Here is a 17,603-nt window from a genome sequence, read left to right on the forward strand (position 1 = left end):
CTCTGTATATGTTGGATATTAACAGCACAGCCCAGAGCAGGGCTTAAGCATTGTGTAGTGGCTGACCTGCACTTGGCACCTTGTCATGGTTTTACACCAGCTGAGAGCCAAGATCCGCACAGTTGCCTGCTCTTTAAAGGAAAAGAGGAGGGGGAGAAGGCGGGGAGGGGGGTGTGAGGGAAGGGAAAAGGAAGGGGCAAATAACCCCAAAACCAAGAAACCAAAAACCCGTGGGTTGCGATAAGGATAGTTTACTAAAATAACAGAAAGATAAAATATAGCAATGCGAACAGGACTTTAGAGCAAAAACTATGTGAAGTTGTTGATACACAATGCGGTTTCTCACCGAACCCACAACTCGGGCAGTGCCACCCAGAGATGTCCTGGAACCCGACCATCCCCCAAAAACCGCATGTCCTGGAGCCGCCCTGCTCCTCCACCCATCAGCCCCCCTTTGTACTGAGCATGACGTAATTGGCATGGAATACCCTCTTTGGCCAGTTTAGGTCACCTGTCCTGGCTTCGTCCTCTCCTTTCTCATTAGTAGGGAAATACAAAGAACTGAAAAAGGCCTTGACTAATTGACAGCAACTAAAAACATCAGGGTGTTATCAGCACTGCTTCCATTTTAACACTCAAACACAGCATTCCATCCGCTGCTACGAAAGAAGTTAACTCCATCCTGACTGAAACCAGGACACACCTGTCTACAGGCCTTGGGTCTCCTACAATTTGGTGCTGCTCAGCTGCACTGTCATAAGAGCAGCTTATTCTTAATTCTCTGCAGATTGCCTTTCAGCAGAAGATAAATGCCTGTCTAGAAAGGTGTTTATGGCAAACTTGGTAGTCCAGCCCTGGCTGTGTGAAAGTGCCACAGAAGCAGATGGAAGAAGTGAAGGTACAAGATATTTGAGTGCCAGGCTGGGTGTGATGTGCTGATTCAGGCTGATCTTTAGAGAGGTGTGCAGTACCTCATGTTCTTGGTAGTGCTTCAGAGTCTTTATCTTGGGGCCTAACCTAGCCATGTTGGAGGAGTTAATTTGGAAGTACTTTTAGTTTTCTTTCACCTTTCCAATGGCTGTTGTCTTTAGAGAAAAGATCTGTGGATTCTGACCCTGGATCTGAAATACCCAAATCTCAATGAAAATCTCTAGAAGCTGTATACCATCTTTCATTACTGGGTGATCAAAAGGAAACTGAATATTTGGTCTCAGCTATTAGTCTTATTTTGTTTTCTACATATTTTTGTTACTGAAAAGTTACCGTTGCTTGTTTGTAGCTGAATATATGCTTCACCTCAAGGAGATGGAAATACTGTCTGTTCTTCTAGTCGTAGACTGCCTACTGTTTCTTAAGTCCCTGAGAATTGCTTGTCAGACCTTTAAAATCTTGGATTCTCATCCTACTGCATGATGCTACTGGACAGCTTTCTACTTATTAATTCTCATCCTATTGGTCTTCTGCTCCAGTTCCTGTCTAGATCTAATCCTGTTGTCCATTCAGGAGTCTCTTGCAATCTCTTTCCTTCACTAAACTGATAGATTCTTCAACAGTCAGGAGTACAAAGCCAGGGGTACTAGGGATTTGTTTTATTTTACTCTGCTGTGGATAAAAAGTGGAATGTTTTCCAGTTGCAGAGTACACAACCAGTGACTGAACTGTTTAAAAGTGATTAATGTGTGTGGCTTTTGGTGTTTTCTAAAAAGCCTAGTAATTCATTAGAGTATCTAAACTGATACATTTAAATCTGAATGCTTCACAAATGTGTGATTTGGGTTTTTTAGGTGCCCTGCATTACTGTAAATGTGGTAAAAAAACCCCACAAAACCAACAAACAAACCAAAATAGAAGCTTTACCCATCATGAGTGGTAACAGTCTTAAAATACCAGCAGCTGGGCTGAGCCAACAATTTGCACATTCACAGATGAAATGAGTATGCACCTGCAAAGTGCTGTGTTCCCCCTCTTTCCCGACTGCCACCGCTTTGTAAGCTGGCAGGAAATGGAGATTGATGAAAATCTTGCTCTCCAAATACTTCACCTTATAATTTAGTTCAGGTCCCTGCTGGATTCACTGGAGTGGAGCCAGAAGGAAGAGTGCTGTCACCACACACACACACAAATAGTCTAAATAAAGCCAGCACCCTACTGGTTTGGCTGAACGGAGCTTTTTGCATGTCTGATACCTTGTAAAAGAATGAAGGATTCAAAAATGATTTTGACTACCATCTTCTGGTTTAGATGCAGGACCTGATTATCAATGCTGAGGTGTCTTCATGCCTTTGAATAGAGTCAACAGTCAAGTGCTTTTGAATGCAGCTATGAGGCTGCTATTTCAGAGGTTTAGAATTTAAATGCCTCAGATAATCTTTTGAAATGCAGGCTTTTTTTGTGTGTGATGTCATTGATCAGTAGGTACAAGCTTTTGGAGTCAAAATTAGAATCCACACTTAAGAAGTCTCTGGAAATAAAAGAAGAAAAAATCGCTGCTTTGGAGGCTCGTTTAGAAGAATCAACTAATTTAAACCAGCAGCTCCGACAGGAACTGAAAACGGTAAGGAGGGTGTTTCTCTCTAAGAGTACATTACACCTCTACCAGCTATTGTTATTTCTGCACTTGACCTTCAGTGAGACAGCAAAAGATGAGCAGTGTTGGGGTGATATAAAGCAGGACAAAGCTCTGACTGCTTTATAAGACTGCAGGAATACTGGCCCAGCATGGAAATCACGTGAAAAGCTGTTGATGAGCTTGTTCATTGGTCTTTGATTAAGGAAGGTGGATAAAAAAATCCAAAGTTTATTTGATCTGGGATGCCAAAAATGTTTCTTAGTAAGTTAATGTTTTCCTGATCTACCTTGATGAACTGGTTAAAAAAAAAGAATCCAATCTCCTTGATTATTAACTTGTATGATAAGGTATGTACAGCAATTGAAAACACTGAAATAAAATAGAGAATAGAGGTGTCTCTGTGTAGACAGGTACAACTGTGAGCCCAAGTGCTATGTTTTAAGCCATCAGTATCGATAAACTCTATTCATCATCTCTCCTGGCAGACACAAAGAGCAAAATTACAAATGTATTAACATATATGTATATATCAATAACTTTCTGTCCTTTGAAGTGTGATATGGTCATGTAATAAATTAGGATATAGAAAATGGAATATTTTAAACCTAATGTAAGTTGTCCTAAACAATTTCAGGTGAAAAAGAACTATGAAGCACTCAAGCAAAGACAAGAGGAGGAAAGGATGGTTCAAAATTCTCCTCCAAGAAGTGGAGAAGACAATCAACCTGTCAATAAGTGGGAGAAAGAAAATCAGGAAACTACTAGAGAGTTACTGAAAGTTAAAGATAGATTAATCGAAGTAGAAAGGAATGTAAGATGGGGTTTTAATATTATTCTGATTTTATTTCTTGTGAACTGTTCCAGTAATGTGAATGAGATTATTGTGAGGCAAGTCAGCAGTTTATCACCTAGCTTATGCACCAAGCAGCATGTCAATTAAATGTAGTTTGTGAAGCAGCTGGACTCTGCACTGTAAAGTGCTTGGTTTGGCATTTAAAAGGAAATGTGGAATCTTGAATTTGCCCTTTTAATCCACAGATGTCTTAAATCCCTCTTGTATATTCCTTATTTACACGAGTCATGGTGATTTCTCTACCATTTCTCCATAGGTACAGTCTTAGTTACTCATTTCTTCCATCTTAACCTGCAGTGATTGTATCACTGTGTGTTACTTGCTCTATAAGGTGTTTTACAGCTTCGTTGCTTTGTTTGGGGGAAACAGGGTTGGGGTGTTTTTTCCTTGAAATTCAGTAAACAGCTGTGAACTCAAATACATTTTTTTTATAAATGTTCAAAGAATGCTACGCTGCAGGCAGAGAAACAAGCACTGAAGACACAGTTAAAGCAACTTGAGACACAGAATAGCAATCTGCAGGCTCAGATTCTTGCACTTCAGAGACAGACTGTTTCTCTGCAGGAACAAAATACCACTCTGCAAACTCAGAATGCCAAGCTGCAGGTAATACTTTCCTATTTTGCTTTCAAAAATAAAATTAAATCCAAAGTTTCTTTTTAAATTTAAATTTTCAAAGCTAATGGCCATAAAGTAAGTCACCTTTTGCTTCTGGTAAAGACATGGGAAAGAAAGGAACATGCAAATAATCTGCACTAAGAGCAGTCATATAAGGTTTTGTTTGCTGATGAGTAATAACGTTTCTCTCTTTTTGTTTATCCATTCTAAACCCTTGACTTGGGGTTAGAAGACCGGATAAAAAGAATCTACTCTAGGATATTTTTTTGTTAGTTCATTTTTTACTTCAAAATTAGGTCAGGGGAATAGGGTGTCCAAAGAGACTCAACTAAATTTAATACTGTGTCTATTTTTATAAATAGTTTAAAAAAAATAAAGTCAAAGCCATACCTAAGAGAAAAACAAGAGGTTAGTAAGTATAGAAGAGTTGAAAAAAAAAAACCCTTTGAAAACTACATAAATATGTGGAGATTGAATTTAGATCATTTAGAGGTAAAAAAGGTAATGTGGGACAAAGGAAGAAATTATAAAAGTGGCTGCCCGGAGTCGTGTAGTTTTTATGGTCAAAATGTGGATGTTGCTCTTCATTCTTGAACAGGGTTATGAAATACCCTTTTTTGCCTTTTTTTTTCTTGTTTTTCCTCTCTTATAAATTAATATTCTTATTAATGGATCTCATGCTTTTTGGACTTCCAAGAATCCAAACTACCCAGAGGGAATAAAAAGTCCACAATTACCAGAATTAGCAAACAGGGTCAGAAATGATGGAGGGTGGATGAAAATCAAAGAGCGAAGGAGTCTTTAAACAAGTAAACAATGCGTGTTGTGAATGCTTTGAGTTCCCATCCTGTCTCTTGCTGAAAAGCAGAGCACAGTTGTACTGCAGATGCACTCTCTAGCTACCACATGGAAATCCAATTAGTGCACAGTGCTCCCCTTTGTGGATGGCAAGCCATGAACAATGCAGAAGATTTGTGCTTGCGTTGTGTCTCCTCTAGCCATTAAAAACTGGTGGATTTGGGCATGGAGATGAACTGTTTTATACATGAGGATGTATCTCTGGGATTCAGAACTCTCAGTGCTTTGTAATCCCATTTGTAAAAAGAACCCAGGAATATCTGTGTAGTTCCTTTTTTGCTTCATGAATTGCACAACAGTGAATTGCCTTTCCTGTCTGATAAACAGGGAGAGTGAATTCACCATAAATATTTGGAAGTTTTGAGGCAGTGAGTTGGGAGGATGAAGCATTTCCTGCCTTGTAAGGTTTTGGGGTTTTGTGTGTTGAACCTCACCAAGCAATGTCATTTTTGTTGCTGAGGTCAACTGTGACTGGTGTTATACCCAACAGAAAGAGAAAGGGAGTGTCTTCCTTGGGAATTCAGTTATTTTGCTTATAGCTTCAGGCAAGTTGCCAGACAGTGCTACATCAACTCTAAATCACAAGGAAACGCGAAACATGTTCATGAAAATACAAGCGATTACCTAAATCTCTAGTGCAAACTGAGCTGGTCTACATGGGCTGTGGCAAAACCCTTAGACAACTGTAATTCTCCTGTTCCTTCAGAAGGAACATGTGGGACAAAGGGTGACTTAACTGATCACCAGGAATTCTGAATGAAATGAGACTCTGGATCCAGGCAGGGAAGTTTCACAGCATACACATGCCATCAGACGTGACTTCATTTCCAGTGAGAGGTTCGGTTTTCTTAGTGGTAACAAAGAATGCTGCAGTTCCAACAGAAAGGGATTTGTTCCTTAGTAACAGCGTGCACTGGAGTGGTAGCTTTTTTTTCTCGTTAATAGATACCCAGAGGGTTTTACAAGCCTCAGTAGTTTGTGGTTTTTCCATCTCTTGAATAGGGGAGAGAAGGCAACTCGCCTAAGAGAGGTCAGATAACAAGCACGTTCGGTATCATCAATTCTTTAAGATATCTCAGGATTAGTTTAGGCTAATCTTTCCGGAGGCACACAAACTAAAGTTGTTTGAGGGGTTTATCATCTGTCTAATGCTTAAGCTTTTAATGTATTAATAGACATTAATACTGTTCTGACATAATTGTTGGAGAAATTGCGTTCTGATAAAAGAAGGAGCCCTTTCCAGCAGGTCTCACAGCATGCATAGGAAGTGATCAACTGATGTTGCTGCTGTTGGAAGAGAAATGTGAATGGCAGCTCCTCAACAGACCAGAATATGGGTATTTTTTTCCGGGAGCTAGTATTTCCTTTCCCTTTCTCTCTGTTACATGGATGCTCATGTTCAAAGTCCAGTCATAAAGGGTAGGTGGGAACAAGGATTTTATGGTGACACTAGAAATTCTGTGTGGTACTGTTGGTCTTCTGTGGTTTTTTTCTTAAATCTCTGTCAGTATGACATAGTCATGTCACAGATTTGGCTTCTGGGATAAGGATCAGTGGTGATCCATTTCTCCAAGGTATTTTGTAGAGGATCATAGAATCATAGAATTGTAGGGGCTGGAAGGGACCTCAAGAGATCATCGAGTCCAACCCAGGATGTGGAGAGGAAAATCTGTCTCTTATCTAGATAGCACTTAATGAAGATAGGAAGGCAAATAATAGTTTCATTTCCTTCCACCTCAATTTAGACATAAGCTTAAGTGCTTTCTTGCAATATCAATACAAAAATATTCTTTGAATACTTTGAATTGGAATTGTCTATCAGGATGCACAGGGAAAAAATATTCCCATTAAAGGCTGTCAGGTCATAGAATAACTAGAAGGTTGCTAAGATGCTAGGCTTAAATTTCAGAGATATTTCAGTGGGAGAAGACAGGATAATTCTGACTACAAAACTAATTTTCAACTCTTGTTATGTGTTTATGACTGCAGGTTGAAAATTCCACCCTGAATTCCCAAAGTACATCTCTAATGAATCAGAATGCACAACTCTTGATCCAGCAGTCTGCGCTAGAAAATGAGAATGAATGTGTGCTCAAAGAACGTGAGGATCTGAAATCCTTGTATGATTCACTTCTCAAAGACCACGAGAAGCTGGAGCACCTGCACGAGCGCCAAGCTTCCGAGTTTGAATCTCTGATTGCTAAACATGGAAGCCTTAAATCTGCACACAAAAATCTGGAGGTGGAGCACAAGGACTTGGAAGACAGGTAAATACTAATACACACAAGTAAAATAAGAATCTGTGTCTCCTAAGCAAAAGGCAAAAAGCGCTGTATGTAAAGCTAATAAAACCAGTGTTAGTCTAACATTAAGATCTTAAAACTTTGAAATACCACCTTTTTTAAAAAAAATAATCAATCTTGATCTTGTTATGCCAAGGAAAGAAACTTAAATATTATTTTTGTTTGCAGGTACAATCAGTTGCTGAAACAAAAGGTGCAGCTGGAAGAACTGGAGAGAGTACTCAAGGTGGAACAGGAGAAAATGCTGCAGCAAAATGAAAAACATGAATCTGTGGCAGCAGAGTATAAAAAACTTTGCGATGAAAATGAAAGGTAAAGCAGAAGTCTGGTATATTTATTGGTACAAGTGTTGTATCCTCTCACATTTCTTAACACCTGACGGCTGCAATTCAGGACACTTACAATCCATACCTTCTAGCAACTCTGCTCCATTGGCCTGCAATACAGAAAAACTGAAGGAAGGGAACATGGCATCCATTAAAAATAATCATTATATGCTGAGAGTCCTGAATTCCACAAGAATGGCAGGCCAAGTGCTGTGCAGTATGGTTGAGAGCTGTAGACAGATCAAACAGCGCTCTGAATAGCTTAAGGGGTGAGATTTATATAGGATGATACCCCCCCACCTCAAGTGCCAGGGCCTAAGAGGGGAAAGGGGAGCCCAAGAAGAGTCATTACAGCCACTATGGTTACTGAAGTTTGGACCATTCCTGTAATATTCTTGTATTTTAAGAAGTGGCATCTTAAAACTAGTAGTGATGTCCACTACTAGTAATGCTTAGAAATCCTGATGTATTTTAAACGTTTGGAGAACCTGGAGTGTTGGGCTTCAAGGTTTACCTATAGCTTAAATGCATGCCAAAGAAAATCAGTCTAAGAGAAGTTTTACCTACAGCATGTGATACTGAGACGTTTTTATATGTATTTTATGAAGTTGTACAGAGCCCTGGAAATTTCATGCATCAGAGGGAATGTGGGACACAAATATATCTCCTTCTGTTGGCATGTATTCTTTTACGGTGTCTTTCAATTCCAGGCTTACTCATACATACAGTCAGCTCTTGAAAGAGAATGAGGTTCTCCAGACTGACCATAAGAATTTGAAAACATTACTGAACAATTCCAAACTGGAACAAACGAGGTTAGAAGCTGAGTTTTCTAGGCTCAAAGAACAGTACCAACAGCTGGACATTACCTCTACAAAGCTAAACAATCAGTGTGAGGTACGTGAAGAATTACACTGTTTTTCATGACTGGTATTGTTGTAAGATGTAATAAGTGTATTTGTAGAGTCGTACAAAGTGCTTGAGAATTAGTCGCTTGGTTTCTAGGTAACAGAGTTGGTCTGAAGAGCAATTAATGTGCTTATTGTACAGGCAATACAAAAATTTGGGCTCGTGTTAGGTAAACTGGTTTAAGTTAAAGCATCAAAGAGGCTTTTATCAGTTCAGTAATGATTTACTTTAAGTTTTCTGTTTGGTTTCACTGTCAGAAGCCTTTGTAAGCCTAAATTGTCTTGATAACCTCATTATCTGTGTGTAAAATATGTTTACATATATATGCATCTACCATTTCATATATTTTAACAGCTGCTTAGCCAGCTTAAAGGAAATCTGGAGGAGGAAAACAGACACCTACTAGATCAAATTCAGACATTAATGCTGCAGAATAGAACATTACTTGAGCAGAATATGGAAAGCAAGGATCTCTTCCATGTAGAGCAAAGGCAGTACATGTGAGTTTTGAAAATGAAATTACTGTGATTAGAGCAGTTACATGTATGCTTAAGTTCTGTTTTATAGAGAAATGAATGTGTGTGCTACTGCTGAAATGTTTCTCTTAAAATAATTTCAATTATGTGTGAAAACTCAAATGACAAATATTAGATTCTTAGTTCTAGAGGATCAGTGCAACTATTTTCATTACTGATGGTGAAAATGAGGAATAAAAATACTAATTATCCCTCATTCTATTGCAAAGAAAGTCCTTGGGTTTGTTTTTTTATAAACTTCAGTGACTTAGAGAGAAGAGGAAATGCAGTTATCTAAGTGATTCTGTTAAGAGTCTATACGCACTTTATTAGGATTAAAGGGGGAAATTCTGTTGTGTAATAAGGGCAAACAGCACTTCTTCCATTTTCTACCCTAACATTAAACTTAAGACTGCTTATTTGCAGTATGTCTTTCTTCATTTTCCTAATAAAAGTGTTATGTAAGCATTCCTTACGCAGCTTTCAGATAAGATACTCAAAGGAACATGCTACTCACCTGTTTTATATATATATATACACGCATATATATTCAATTTCAAAGCATACATTACCGTTAATTTCTGTTTACAGAGACAAGCTAAATGAATTAAGGCGACAGAAGGAGAAATTGGAAGAGAAGATAATGGATCAGTATAAGTTTTATGAACCATCTCCACCGAGAAGGTACTGATGAACAGGGTAGAAAATAAATCGCGAATCTAAACCATGACATACCTATTCTGTTCCAGGTGAAAATCAAGATTTCATTAAACTTCAGTGGAGCAGAATCATGTCTGTGTTTTTTGCATACAAATTAGGAAGAGCCTGAAGGCATAAGTCACTATTATAAATGCAGTAAATGTCCTGTATTGTTGATTACCAGAAGGGGCAACTGGATTACTCTGAAAATGAGGAAGCTGATAAAATCCAAGAAGGATGTTAACCGAGAACGTTTGAAGTCTGTGACCCTTACGCCAACCCGCTCAGAGTCCAGCGAAGGATTCCTTCAGCTGCCCCACCAGGACAGTCAGGATAGTTCCTCTGTGGGCTCAAACTCTCTGGAAGATGGCCAGACCTTGGGGACAAAAAAGAGCAGTAGTGAGTACTGCAAGACATTTATTTCTTTCAGTAATCCTTGGCTAAATGTATTTTTGGTGTGATTAAAAGTTAAAGGGTGCTCAGAAAAAGCTCTCTGTTTTGGAGGATTTTTGAAAGATAATTTTTGAGTTAATTTCTTAATGACACATTAATGCTGACTTTGGAACTCCTGGAGTGTTTGGGCAGGAGCTAGATTGTAGCATTCCTGGAGCTCAGAATAGTAAAACATGCTTATAGTGCTTGGGTAAGCTGAAGCAGGCACTGCCACTGGGTCAGAAATACACGTGTTTCATATTTGGTTAAAATCTTTGCCATACTTTCAAAAATCTAATGTTTTGGGTTTCAGAAAACAGCAGATGGGTATTTTTGTGCCAGCTATGAATGTTCTGTGTTAGAAATTTTTAAAGCCATTATGATGTGGTTTTTTACCTTGCTGCAGAAGCTCAATCAGAGTTAAAACCATGTCAAACACTATGTGAGGGAAACTTAAAATCAGATTTGAGAGCATTTTTTTTAATAACTGAAGGAAATAATTTGTTCCTTGCTGACTGGCCAGTTGGGAAGCTTAGTGTTTTTCAGCGTAAGGGTCTGTTGAGGTTTAAAGCAGGTACTTTTGAAAGCAACTGTTGCTTTTAACATACAAACTCAAAGTCTTTTGGAGTTGGAGTGACTGAAGCTGCAGTGGATGTGTTAGTGAGTGTGTTAGCTTGAATCAAGAATGTGCACGCTTTGGCTCAGACCATCTGCATCCGTGTCAACGATTTCATGTTCTGGAAGGGCTCTTCCATATGACAGTTTTCTTTGCATGATACTTGGGACCTTGTAGCGTGCAGTTACCCTCCTGGTGGAGCCAGGGTTGAAGTTACACTGTCTGATCCTCAAAAGAGGTTTGAAGTTGTTCAGACCTCATCAATTTTCTACTCCATGGACCTCGTTCATGTTTCCCTTAATCTCCCAGTGTATTTATTCACAAACTGGAAGGGCTGATGTAATTCTGGATCCTAACCTTCCTCCTTTACACATGTCACCATGGAAACCACAGGTTTTGACAGAATTTGGATGAGTTAACTTGCCAATTCAATGCTGACAGTCTTACTGAGACAGTTTGTGTCTCAGAGAGATCATCTCGGTATCAGAAGTACTGGTAATGGTGCACATTTTGCAGACTATTTCTTCTGCCTTTAGAATGACCATGCATCCTAAATACCAAGATCCCATGGCTCCTTTCTTTTCTGTAAGAAGTGGCTGGCAGTAGCAACTTCCACTGAAAGAAGCTACAAGAAAGAGAAAACCTGTAAGTTGCTATCTGCCCACACAAATGCCCAGGTGTTGTAGCCTTCACCCTTGTTGGAGGCCAGTTTGGGTATGGAAAGAGGCAGGTTCTGTTCCACCCTCATCTCCTGTGTATTGGAGGTTTGATGGTGGTTCCAGAGGAAGCTGCTGAGGATGTCCTGCGTGTCTGTCAGTAACCAAGAGCAGGCAGTTTACAGTCCCCAAACTACAGTTCACTGGCACAAATCAATGTTTTCAACAGCTAGAGGACAGAGTGGCTGACAGGAAGCCATCTTTGAGATGTACAGGTCCTCCCTCATGGCCCCTGTCAGAGAAAGTAAGATGAGATCCTGATTCTAAAGGGAGTAATGCTGCAGCTACCACTGCTGATCAGCAGATCCGCTCTCTGAAATACATGGATTTCCTTCCTTTAAGAAGGTGATGGAGACAGGATGCTCTCTTTTCAAGAGAGCTATTCTCTTACAAAGATCAGTGATTTTGGTGCAAAAGTCAGGGTACCCCGTTGTGCAGAAAGGTCCCACAGAGCGCTTGAAGCCTTGGTCTGGTTCCAGAGGTCTCTGGAAAGCAGAGGAGGTGCCTCTATGGATGTTGCTGTGTGCAGCACAAGTTCAGTCCACAGCGTGGATGCTGTTTGCTCCGCAGCAGCAGAGTCTTTCCTTTGCCTTTTGTGCCTGTGTTCAGTGGATGCACCAGGTGAGTGACATGGATCTGATAGCTGCTTGGTGCAGAGCCGTTTTGCCCTGGGGGAGTGGGATGCCATTTGCAGAGAAAACCCAAGGCAGGCAAGTTCAATTTGTGTTGTTTTCTCAAGGAAAAAAACAGACTACTTTTGCTAGCTTTCACTTTAGATTATCAACAATATCCCCAGGAATTAATGCTGTTAAGTCTGTCATCTTTGCAATAGTAGTAGCAGACATCGTATGGCAGTGGAAGTAAAAGTAACATATCGGTCTCCATTTTCTGTTAGCAAAATATTTAGAAGATGGCTGGCTGACATTTCCTTGTGTGTGTTGAAGAAAAGGACTTGAGGATTTAATAATATCCATACAGAATTCCCCTGAGTATTTTGAGCAGACTGTAGGAGGATTCCAAAATGGAAGATTTCCTGATCCGTGGAGGAATTCTGCAATATCTTTCCTTCCCAGCTCAGAAAGCAAGAATATGTCCACAGAGTACTGAAAAGAGAAAGAGAAGCTCATGAATTGCAACTCAAGTTCTTTGGATAGATGATTGTTGAGACGAAAACAGTCCTCCTGCCACCCCTGTTTTAGAGTCTGTTGGGATAAAGGTGTAGAGAGCAAAAGCTGCCTGCGCTGAAGTTGGTGATGCCCTGTTTGTTTCTTCTGTAGCTCTGCCCCTCCAGTGGTGTCACAAGACATCTGTTTAGTCCTATCCTCTGCAGAAATTACTTAGGTATTCTCCCAAGGATGTTGTGTTTTACCAAAGAACAGGTGTTAATGTACAATTTCCAGGGCAGCAGTCATTGCAGCAGAGTTTTCCATTTGCTGCAGCTGCTGACAGCCATAAACCAGTCCTTTTGGAGGTGATCTGTGCTAATGAGCAAGTCACTGATGGCTCAAATGATTCTTCCAACTGTCCTCTCCTTACTTTTTAATAAGATTAGGGTGGATGCTTTTAATTAAGAGGGATCAGTTACCTTGTCTATAAAGGATTACAAAGGGATCCCTTGCCTTGCATGGAAAGGATTATAGAAGTTAAAAATAATCGTGTTTCGCCATGAGGACGGCAAGTAGAAATAGAAGAGTCCTCACCTCCTTGGTTTGGTGTTAGTGTTAAAATTGCTTAGCTAGTTCCCTGCTAGGAACTAGTGTGGTGCTGCCCCTCGATTCCTTTGACAGGGGGCTGTTCAAAGCTGTGTCCTTCCATACACAGCTAGGCATACAACATGCCTGTCTCCTTTTCAGGCAGTTTAGCAGCCTTCCTGCTTTTTTTTGAGCCGGTCAGTGTTTGTTGGTTTTGGCTTATTTCCTTGGGGATCTACAAGAGGAAGAATGCTTTTTTGATCTGAAAAAGGGAAAAAAAAACCCCAACACCGCCCCCCCCGCCCCTCCCCCCCAAAAAAAAACCCACCCCAAACCCTGTTACTTTTTAAGTACCTGTAAGTATATGTGTGCAATAAAAAAATCTATATACCTATGTAGCGAATAATTCATTGGTGAAGTTGTGCTTGGTGTAGGTAGCACATGTGGGTTTCTTTTCTCCCCAGTCTTTACGCCCCCATCATAAGGAACTGACACAGGAGAGTTTGCTGTCCCTCTCCGGTCCAGATGGACTCATATTCTACAGCCATCATGCCTTAGGTGGCAGCTGTAAAGGCACGGTGTCGTGAGCTGCCCCTCTAAGTGCAGACACAGAATAATGTGACGGAGAAGGAGATCCCTTTCTTTCAAGGCAGCTCAAGTGCACTTGTAAATGCGTATGTATATATGTCCTGCTGTATAGAATAGAGGCTGCTGCTGGGTGAGCAGAGGGCCAAGGTAAACGACAAAGCACGTGTCCCAGAAGTGACTCTGGTGACTCTGGTCTTGGGGTGACAGACTGGACTATGCTGCTTTTGTTCCTGCAGAAATAAGCTGACTTTGGAAATGGCCTTTCTGGATCTTTCCATGCCAATCACTTGCATGGGGCTCTGAACGCTTGGCAGGCAGCTGACATGTTCATCTGATGCTTCCAAATGCAGTGGTCTGCCGGTCCTCAGTTACTAATGCCCAGGAGCTGGATCAGAGGACACCATTAACTTGTGATTTCCCCCTCCTCCATCTTCTAATACTATTTGTAGCTTTAACTCTGTTTCCTGATACTACGTACCTCAATTTTTCCCTTAGCTCTCCCAAAAGGTTCCATTAACGCTCCCATTGGCATTTTCCTTTAGTGGTGGTGGGTTTTTTAAAAATCTGTGGTATTTTTTCAGCTTAAAAAATGTGGTGTACACCATTCCAGCCAACACATCTTGATTTTGGTTTTTCTTTGAAGTAGATAATTTCCATAAAATTCTTAAGTTACTGCATACAAGTAAGAGCTTGAACATCAGGTCTGTGTAATTTTTCTACAAGACAGTACAAATAATTTATGAGCACAAAATGTAATGAATGAAGAGTGGTAATAAGAGTGTGTCCTACTAGAGATGCAGGGCCATCCATAACAGGAGTTACTAATCTCAAAAATGAATCATGTGAACATATTTTAAAGTAGAAGTTGTGCGTAGAGTTGTTTCATTGTAAGCTTTTTTTGCTTCACATTTTTCTTTGTTCAGGAAACATTATTTTTCACAGTAAAAACTGTATAATCATCTGCAAAGCAGTTACATTGCTTTCTCCAAGAGCTTGGCAGTTACTGTATGACACGCTTCACCATTATTTTCGGTGCATTTCTGAGTATATTGAGGTTTTCATAGCGTAGTGTTCATGTTTCAGTGTAGTTCTCATATTTCATTACCACGCAGAAGCATGAGAGCGATAGTCTTGTAGCATAGTGTACGTAGCTTAAGCTCAGACATTCATTCCTGTCCTTAGTTTCAACATTTAACTTCCATCTGTTCTTCTCCCTTTTTTTTCTTTCATTTCCCTGTTTCCGTTTTTCCTCATGCTATGACATTAAAGTGGTTGCACTGAAAAGACTGCCCTTTTTGAGGAACAGACCGAAGGAAAAAGACAAAATGAAGGCCTTCTACCGTCGCTCCATGTGTAAGACTTTATGACAGTTCAGCTTCTTTCCAATGGCTACACTGGCTTCCATTACTAATTTTTCACTAACCTCTCCCTGGACTGCGCTGTATTTTTTCCTCCTCTTTTGCAATGTGCAAGTCCTGCTATAAATCCAAGGAGCTGGAGCTTTTTTTTTCCTTTTTCTTTTTCAGCTTTGGCACTGAATACTTTATATATGTGCAGCTGTGCACACACACACACACACACACACACAGCCACCCACACCCCGACATGCACGAGCACACGCGCATGACATATATATATTCAGTGCATTGTGGTCGCATATATCTGTATATATAGCTGTCTATATACACATTCTCTATGTGTATATAAATTTACAGTGCACTGTGTGAACCCAAAGAGTTCCACATTATGCCTTTCCTAAGCCTTTTAAGGAACCACTGTAAGGTTTTGTTTAAATAAAGCGTAGGAAGTAGTGCAAGGCTGTATGGTGGTCTGTCACTTCAAGCATTCATCAGTCGTTGTTGCCAAAATGTTGTATTTAGTAATTTTGGTTTATTCTGGTTTATTTCTTTCTTTTTCAATTTTATTTTCTAAGGAGGGGTGGACAGTTTTCTCTAGTTTTGTGAAGTAAAGGTGAATATCATCAGATGTCATCTTTTTCAGATCCTTTTATTTGTTGTTGTGTGACATACAGTGTCCCTGCAGTAAGCTGCACTGTACAAGGATCCCGTATCATTGTTGGCATTATATTGTCCCAGCACCTTTGCCCAGTTGATCCTTCCTCATTCCATTTTCCCATGGCAAACAGCGTATCAAAGCTTCTAACATGCACATCACACACCATGGCAGTGCAAGCATGGTGACTATACCTAATAGAACCAGTCTTATGAACCATACCCAGCTGAAAGAAGTCTCTGCCTTACAACACTTCTCATTCATTGAGCTGATTGCATGTCATAACGTGGATGACCTTGTGTTTATATCTTCCAGTATCCAACGCGCTTTAATGCTTAGAAAACTGTCGAACATTTTGCAGTACAAAATAAGCAGAAGCAAATACATTGACCATGCTGATCATTTGCTTTCATTTGCATCCCAGCCATGAATGACCTGGTGCAGTCCATGGTCCTAGCAGGAGGACAATGGACAGGTAGTTCTGAGCATCTGGAGGGTCCTGATGATATATCTGCGGGTAAAAGGAGGAAAGAATTGGGAGCTATGGCCTTCTCTACTACAGCTATCAACTTTGCAACTGTCAACTCTTCGACAGGCTTCAGATCCAAGCAGTTGCTAAATAATAAAGGTAGAGGTAGAAGCTTCTTGCATTGTGGTATGACTGTGTAACGACAATTTCATGTAAATACTGATTTCACTTACATTTAAAGGTTTTTGGCAAAAAGCAGCCATAGTAATTGAGTGGCAGTGCTAAGATACTGCAGTTATCAAACATTCCAGGATTTTTCCTACAGAATGTTATCTAAATAAAAATGAATCTGTATGAAAAGCATTTTTGTATATTTTACATATGATAAATATTTCAATAACCTTTTTTTTTGTTTTATTTCACATTTTCCTTTATGTCTCCGTGTATAGATACCACATCCTTTGAAGATGTAAGTCCCCAAGGTATTAGTGATGATTCTAGTACAGGATCAAGAGTTCATGGTAAGATGTGAACTTTAATTACAAGAATTAAGGATGTCTTATGTGAATGTTAACGAAGTTTGCAACAAGTGAATGGCGTTGTTACGAGTGAGCATGCTTTCTGCAATCTGCACAATCTCTTGAATGTGTAGTGTCTGTTCTTCAGAGTCTTCTTTCTTAACTACTACATCAGATAGATCTTCTATATCTCCAGTAGAAAGTATCTGTGAAGTGCATCTGAACAGGATCAAAACATTTTCCCTTAAAAAATATATATATGGAGTTAATAGAAAAATAAAAAAAGTTATCAATTCAATCCTAAAAAAAAAACCCCAAACCAAACAAACTCCAAATCCAAATCTGGCCTGAATTATTGGGTTTTATTGTTCAGCGAAACCTGAACTTGTTATGTACTGTATCTCAGAAAATCACTGTGTGTTCCTTCAAGCAGAGCTATGAAGTGGGGAGCTCTGATAGTTCCTTTAACTCTAGTAGAAAAATGTATGATTAGTATGAGCAAGAAATGCTTTTGAAGGTAATAACAGTGCATTTCCCTTGTATTGGATAGGAGTACAGGACATTGTCTGTGCAGATGCTCTTGCTCCTCCTGTTCGTGGCATTTCAACAATGTGCAAGGTTCCTTGTCAAATCTGTTGTAAGTGACCTAATCACCAGCAGCTCTCTGCATGCCCATCCTTTCATCTGTAAACCCTGGTTTCCCACTAACCGACTGGTTTGGATTCTAAATGTACGCTCTATTTCTCTTTCCCTCTCCCTTGTACCTCACTATTCCTGTAGTGCCCTTTTCTAAAGTGTCCTCTTGGACTGCCTGGAAATCCCTTCGCTTTCTGATCTGTAAGAAACCACTTTGTTGACAATGGGCATGCTGGGCCTGTCAAATAGTGCATGATTCCGCCTCTGAGCATTC

At 39.9% G+C, this 17,603-nt stretch overlaps 1 protein-coding gene across 2 annotated transcripts in view; it reads left to right on the plus strand.

The window, feature by feature from the left end:
* The window catches only part of CCDC88A (coiled-coil domain containing 88A), a gene marked incomplete at its 5' end in the record, with an annotated part of 69,796 nt that overhangs the window by 47,954 nt on the left and 4,239 nt on the right, over positions 1–17,603 (plus strand). Inside the window, 12 exons of one of the 2 annotated variants that reach the window (XM_084261422.1) lie at positions 2,413–2,554; positions 3,204–3,380; positions 3,867–4,028; positions 6,888–7,165; positions 7,370–7,513; positions 8,238–8,424; positions 8,791–8,936; positions 9,543–9,635; positions 9,835–10,049; positions 14,963–15,046; positions 16,131–16,334; positions 16,625–16,696. In XM_084261422.1, the coding sequence (XP_084117548.1) occupies positions 2,413–2,554; positions 3,204–3,380; positions 3,867–4,028; positions 6,888–7,165; positions 7,370–7,513; positions 8,238–8,424; positions 8,791–8,936; positions 9,543–9,635; positions 9,835–10,049; positions 14,963–15,046; positions 16,131–16,334; positions 16,625–16,696 (1,904 nt within the window). The remainder of the gene's footprint in view (positions 1–2,412; positions 2,555–3,203; positions 3,381–3,866; positions 4,029–6,887; positions 7,166–7,369; positions 7,514–8,237; positions 8,425–8,790; positions 8,937–9,542; positions 9,636–9,834; positions 10,050–14,962; positions 15,047–16,130; positions 16,335–16,624; positions 16,697–17,603) is intronic. The other variant, XM_084261423.1, reaches the window with a different exon arrangement.

This window comes from Gallinula chloropus (genome assembly GCF_964237585.1).
Source record: "Gallinula chloropus genome assembly, chromosome: 3".
NCBI classification, from domain to species: Eukaryota; Metazoa; Chordata; class Aves; order Gruiformes; family Rallidae; genus Gallinula; species Gallinula chloropus.